The following is a 7312-nucleotide window of genomic DNA, read 5'->3' as shown; positions in this document are numbered from 1 at the left end:
ACTCAAAGAGGATGAGGCGAATTACATACTCGATCATCATATATAGTATGGAATAAGTCTTATAAGTATTGTATTAATTATTAGGGTCTTAAATTAAACTATTAAGGTATTAAGTTAAAATATGTATGGAGCTTTAATAATATATATTGAAATTTTTTATTTAAATAACTTATTAGTTCAAAGGAGTAATATGGTCATTTTGAATAGAAAAGTAACAATATTTGTGCTAAATTAATTAATTGGGAGAATCTTGATATCGTCATTAAAAGTAAATGAAGTTTTTATAATTATTGAAATTACAAAAAATATTTATGTATTTATCAGAAATCTCAGAAACATATGTATAATTGATCCTAATTTAATTTTTAACAATGATTCAAAGTACTAATTTTAATATTCTAATAGAATACTCATGGTAACACGTCGTAATAAGCGAGACTCATTACCAACTCATTATAACTGCCTTTAAAACTAAAAATTTAGAACTAAAAAAAGTATTTTTCTTTAATTTTTAACACAAAAGCACTTAAATTGAAAACAAAAATTTCTCCTATTCTCATTACAAACGGGCAAGGGGCGTATTTGTCATTTAAGAAACCCCCAAATGCTATTCCAGAAATTTCAGACTCGGCATCTCCGTCACCGACTTCCTTCTTCTCTGTCTACTCTCTCAGCTACACTCACCAAGCCACCAAAAAGATCCTTTAACTAGCTCAGAGAGACAGAGAGAGAGAGACTTGAAAAGCTCAATAGGCTTCGTGTTCACACCTCTCCATCAATGGCAGTTCCATTTACAGCTCTGGTATGTAAAACCCTAATCTTTAATCTGAACTAATTTTTTTTTTCTTCCAATTCCTTATCTCTGAATTTCGAACTAATTCACGAATTCCTCCCGCGCAGTCGAACATTGGCTCGTTCTCATGCTCTCGAAGCCTCTCGCAGATGAACCTTGTAAGCCCCTCCTGTACTTCTAAAAAGCTTCCAGCTTCTACATTGCCCTCAGATACGTCATCATCGTTGTTATCGTCGTCGAGCTTGCTCTCCAGGTCGTTGCGTCTCGTTCCCCTCCCATACTCGTCTGGGACTTCATTTCAGAGGAAAACTGGCAATCCTAGCTCGGTTCGGGCCATTTCTGAGGTCAGTTACTTTCCTTTCTACTTTCTATGTTATGCGTTTGGTTGCTAAGAAAACGGACTAGAAAGGAATGGAAAATAAGCTAGTCCTATCCCAACTGCTTTAGTTTGTTTCATATGAAAATTTAGATTTTAGCATAAATTTGAGTACAAGTTTCAATATTGGCATAGTGGTAAATTTGAGTCACAAAATAGTATTGAAAATTTTGAGTATATTTTAGTCTCTCATAGTTTGAGTAAATTTTTTAGTAAAACTCAATTTGGTATATGTTTGGGTCAAGGAATGGAGTGTGTTTTGAGTTATTTTTACCCAAATTTAAATTTGATATTGGTTTGAGCCAGGATTGAAGATGCCCTAAAGAATGGTGAGTTCAACCAGTATGTCAAAAGTTGTGTTATTAACTTGTTATATTTATTCTAGCTTTCAAATTGAGCTTTTAGTGTCCTTCGTGCTGAGAATTGGAAAAATCAATCTTGGTTTGGCTTTTTGTGCCAATATTATTGCCAGAGGCTTCTCAATGCTGCTCAAATGCCCAATTTGTTGCATTTCAATAACTTTTTCATGTTTGCATGATGTTAAGTTTGGTTTAATTAATTTATTGAGAGTTTTTTTTGGGCAAAAGGATGTTCGATTTTGTCCTCCACAGAGAATATTGCAAATATAGAAGGCTCTAGGGCTATGTACAGTATTTTCCAAATATGTTTGTATTCAATTCCAGGTTGCAGAATTACAATCAAAAGTAACCCAGAAAGTATATTTTGATGTAAGCATTGGGAATCCAGTGGGAAAGCTTGCTGGAAGGATTGTGATAGGATTGTATGGAGATGATGTTCCCCAAACTGCAGAGAACTTCCGTGCTCTTTGCACAGGTGGTGTATTATGATGTTCTGTTTATGTGTTTCTGCTTCTTTTTGTTGTCTGACTAACTCAGCTTTTAAATGCATTTTGATTTGCTTTAATATTAATCAGGAGAGAAAGGCTTTGGCTTCAAAGGCTCCTCATTTCATCGTGTCATCAAGGACTTTATGATTCAAGGAGGAGACTTCGATAAAGGAAATGTAGGTGCTTCTTGCTTTTCCATTGATTTTGTGTTCTACAATCACAAATTACAATTTGATAAAGTTTTGTCTGTAATATCTTTTGTCAAGTTTGAACCCACATGATTAATGCTAATGTCAGTCAAGAGCCTGTTCGGCAAATTTATACTAAGCATATTGCTTTCTTTAGCTAGTAATTGTAGAAACTGCATCTCTTATCAGTTCTCACAATCATACTAACAATTAAATTTTACTGCAAGATCTTTTTAACATGAGCAATGTCTATAATTTGCGTCTCTTTTCTTTGTGTATCGCCTCCATATTTGGAATTTGGTTTCTTGTTTTAATTTTGTTTTGCCATTTTGTTCATATAATATCTATTGATAACTTTGAAAACTACTTTGCACAAAGTGAATCTATAACCTCAGGTGGTATTGTAGATATTTTGAAATTAAACTTCTCTTCATTTGACATTTCAATATTCTAGTCTATGCATTATTTATCGATAAAGTAGTATCTTGTTCATTTTAAGACAATGTGTACCATTTGAAAGGAAAAAATCCATTATTTACAGAAATCAGTATGCAATAGAGCCCTTATTAGAATATGAATATTGGTTGTTTTGCATTGCTTGTTTATAAACTTGTGGAACCTATGTTACATGATTCTTAAAAATAAATCAAATACCCATGTCAGATGGGATGTGTGGGATGTGTCCGATATTTTCTATTGGACACTTCTCATATGTTTGTATTTAACACTAGCTTATATGTATCATTTGTTGTATAATTGCTATAAAGCACGTTTTTGACATTGTATGTTACATATAGTACCATTTTATCTTACATAATAGATTAAAAATATGACTCATTTTTTTGCCGAGTACGTGTACCCTTTAATTTGAGATTTGACGAGTCTGACCTTTAGATATGCACCAACACCCAGCACCAATCTGTTGGACACTATCTGCACTGTACAATGTCCTTAGGCTTTCTTGGCATCTATAAATAAATTGCCTTGTATGTAGATTCAAATGATATGAACTTTTTGAATGCCAAATTGGCTCGAAGAGACAAGTAGCAGACAGAACATTAGGTAATTAAAACATAGCATTCATGTTTGATATAGGTTAAGTATGAATCTTGGAAAAATTTGGACATTGTAGAATTTTCTTTCTTCTCTTTTATCCTTTGGTAATAATTTCTAGGTGAATGGCTAAGATTCTGCTTGAGTCATTTGGTGATTTCATAACTTTCTTTTAGTATGGAGGAAACACCACTTAGTCTCTGTGAACTGATTAATGACAATAATTTCAAAGCTAGGGAAAATTGGAAAAAATCAGTCTTATTCTCTGTCCTTCATGTCATACAAGGAAGCAAGCACTTGTTACAGCAATTCTAACAAACTAACTGCTCTGGTAACTAACCAATCTTGCTGATGTGTCCTAACTAACTCTTGCTTGATTTTCTAGATGCTCTGACTTATTCACTCTAACAATTACTTGGCGATAACTGTTGGTCCTGTGTATAAACACAAAATTACACCAGCAAGCGAGATGGTCGAACTTGAAGGCTCTGCTAGGACAAGAATATGTCTGAAGAAAAAAAAGAAGAAGATTCCAAGTGAAAGAGATGTTATGGTTCATGATTTAGTGTTTTACATAGGGATGTTATTGAGAATGTATTGGCTTAAATTCTTTGCACACGTTTGAGTCCAGATGTAGGCCCCTTCTTAAAGTTTCTCTTGGCTCTAGCTTGTAGAATTGTAATTTGAGGTATTTGGGGTTGAAAGGTGCAGCTTCTACTATTAAGATTTGTGGAATAAATGTTGCACTGATGTCATATGGAATAATTGTCACCAATTCTAAGTCATCTTCTCTGTAGCTTTAATATGAAATGGTAATACCTCTCTGTCCTATGGTATCATGCCAACCTGTGGCATCATGGTCATCATTGGATTTGATGAAATTACTTGACTATCCGTTAAGCTCTCTCTCTCTCTCTAGTCAATATTTTTAGTTGCACTTGGGTTCATGCATATGGATCTCTCATTGAGTTTTATCTGCTGCTGCTATTTTTGCCTCTGTTTCCTATTCTGGACCTCTGGTTAAAAAAATGCAGTGTTTACCACATGTATGGTATAATTTGTGTTATGTACTTGTGCCCTTTCGAATTTCTTGTTAGTAACATATCTTGTCAAAGGCTAATCCTTCATTCTTGGATCACTACTGCAGGGAACTGGTGGTAAAAGTATATATGGCCGTACATTCAAAGATGAGAATTTCAAGTGTAAGCTAATCCTTCCTACTTATGTTAGACTGGTAGGAGGGGGTTATGTTTGTGTGAAATACCTGTGTAGGACATTTGATACTCGAGTAATGGTATGGGATACGCTAAGAAGCACGAAATCTCTAAGGTGTTGTGCCTGTATCAGAAATGTGTCGAGCACCGACATTTATCGGGCACCATGTTCTATTATTTTTAATTTTTTTTTTAGAACCAGACATGTTTCAAACACTTGAGGGACACATGATACACATTAAACACATTGTATGTGTGAGGAAAATGACTTAGGATTCAATAATAAATAAAAAATTGTGAATTTACACATTATTGGACTTTTAATTTTAGGAATTCTAAAAACTAAAAAATCCCATTGTCTATGAAATGGATCATTCTAAAATAGATATCGGAATTGTTTTTCACACTTTTTTTTTTTTCCGATATGTAAATTGTGAAAAAATGATTTCTTACTATTTTGATATGTTAACATATAAATGTATCTGTAATGGAAAAAAATGCGATATTTTCATTTATACATATAGATATAGTTAAGAACAAACAGATGATAAATTAAGAGGATTAGATTTTCAGGACTATCTTATGTGTTGAGAAGACTCTTAACTGTGTTTAAACCATATTTGTGATGTTGTTATCATGTCATGTTGCCCTTCTACCATCTTTCTTCTCAAACCAAGGATAGTACACAAATTCAATTTCCACATAAATATCTGAAAATGTTGATTGTTTGCAGTGTCTCATATTGGACCTGGAGTTCTTAGCATGGCAAATGCAGGCCCAAACACCAATGGGAGCCAATTCTTTATATGCACCGTCAAGGTACTTGGAAAATCTAATTCATTCTTTGGATTGTTGTTTGCTTCCTTGAGCAATTAACTTTTATTGTGGCATCACTATTGCCGGCATAGCCAATATCGTCAAATTAAAATACACTTGATTTTCAACTGAATAATGGCAAAGACAATGCTTAAATGCATTCAAATCTTGTAGGTCTAGCAAGCAAAATCTTGTTTGAGAGTTTCCTATTTGGTTAAGTTTTCAAAATATGTTTTTTTTTTTTTTTTTTTTTTTGTGTTTTTTCCCCCCTTAAAAAATCGAAATTAGTTTGACAAAAATAAATACCAACAAAATATTTTAAATTTTGAAAAATTATTTTTTGTTCCGAAGAAGAGATTAACATATGAAAATGATGAGTATTTTTTATTTTTTGAATTTTTTTACAAACTACTAAAAAAATAAATAAATAGAAAGCAGATTTTGAAAACCCAACCAAACTAGGTGACTTGATGTGTGCTTAATATTTGTGTTTTATCTCTCTGGTGAATGACAGACACCGTGGCTGGATCAAAGGCATGTAGTGTTTGGGCAAGTTTTGGAGGGCATGGACATAGTTAAGCTGATTGAGTCACAAGAGACTGATAGAGGTGATCGGCCCAGAAAGAAGGTGATCATCAGCGAATGTGGTGAGCTTCCTGTGGTCTGAGGTGGAATCTCATCAGTTCTCGGTTTTCATTATTCCCCTTCTTTTATCTGGGGCCGGTTCTCCCAATTTAGAGAGCTTTTTATGAGGCTTTATTGAACCCCCAACAGTTTCTTGTTTGATTTTTGTATTAGTTTTGAGGTTAGAGAAATTGAGAAGTTTGAACCGTGTTGGTGTGTTGAACAATGAACAATTCTATACCAGAGGGATGAAAGGATGTATTTTTAATAAAATGAAAGTTCCATGAAAAGATGGCATTACTAGAATTTTTTGAAGTCATTGTTGGTTATTAATAAGTGATCCATTCTGTATGGTTAAATATGAGAGTAATGAGTGCATTGTGAAATGGATGTACTTATTTGAGCTTGAGCTGTGTTTGGGATGAGGCTTTACTTGGCCTGCAATAGGAGAGGAAATGAAATTACAGGTGCCACGTACATGGATTTGTTGTTGAGGGGAAGGAAAAGGAAATGGAAATGAAATTACTTGTCCATTTATTTTCTTAGTGCAACCGAACAAAAGTGAATATTTTTAGCTTTTCTTGTATTTTTTTATTTTCATCAACAAATGTAGATCCACACAACGGGTAAGAGTTGTAGCTGCACGATTAGAGGCCAAAATTTTGTCCTTGTCCTTCTCTTTATTTGAGCTTGTGTTTTGAGAATTCTTTCCTATTGCAAGATTAAGGTGTATTAGGAATAGCGATTTTAGAGACTGAAAATCCTAAATGCTTTGAGCTGGATCTCCCTGGCTTCCTATACTAATTTTGTTGTTAATGCCAGGTTACCAGCCCATCTTGTGGTCTAGAGTGAGAATGAGCTCAATTAATATGATGATAACAAAATTATCTTGTGGTCTAGATCAAGGATGGGCTCAACTAAAATGATGATATTAGAAAATTACAGAATTGAACGCAATTCTCTAACATAGTTGGTGTAACTTGAGTGAGGTCTAAAGTGAAACCTTGAATGATAGATTTTTTTATTTTTAAATATAAATTCAAATAATATTATTAGTATTGGAGTTCATTTAAAGTTTTTTAACAAGGGTTATTAAATTACAAAATGAAAATTGTCACAAACTATTCAATAAGTGGAGCTTACAAATTTAAAGTGAAAAGTATGCTAGATTAACAAATAAATAAAAATAAAGACTCAATCTATATAAACCTATTCTAAATAGGTGAAATGCTTCTTCAAACCAAGTTATACTACAATATCGAATTAGATATTTTTTTAAAATACATAGAGCTCTTTTGTAATATAAACCTTTTAAGATAGAAAAAGTGTCTTCGATAAATGTAAAGACAAGAAAATAGTAAATAAATTATAAAATATCATTCAAAAACACTCAAATCGGGA

At 33.1% G+C, this 7312-nt stretch overlaps 1 protein-coding gene across 1 annotated transcript; it reads left to right on the top strand.

The window, feature by feature from the left end:
* Positions 1–548: 548 nt before the first annotated feature.
* Positions 549–6201, top strand: LOC114278784 (photosynthetic NDH subunit of lumenal location 5, chloroplastic). Its single transcript, XM_028220915.2, has 7 exons — positions 549–802; positions 901–1137; positions 1853–2003; positions 2104–2192; positions 4405–4459; positions 5205–5290; positions 5802–6201. Exons 1-7 carry the CDS (start codon positions 779–781, stop codon positions 5952–5954), a joined length of 795 nt encoding a protein of 264 aa, XP_028076716.2. The 5' UTR covers positions 549–778; the 3' UTR covers positions 5955–6201.
* The last annotated feature ends 1111 nt before the right edge of the window (positions 6202–7312 follow it).

Source organism: Camellia sinensis, chromosome 10 (genome assembly GCF_055761805.1).
Source record: "Camellia sinensis isolate YWXY chromosome 10, ASM5576180v1, whole genome shotgun sequence".
Classification (NCBI taxonomy): Eukaryota; Viridiplantae; Streptophyta; class Magnoliopsida; order Ericales; family Theaceae; genus Camellia; species Camellia sinensis.
Note: the sequence above shows the minus strand (reverse complement) of the source record. Positions and strands in the feature narration are given on the sequence as shown.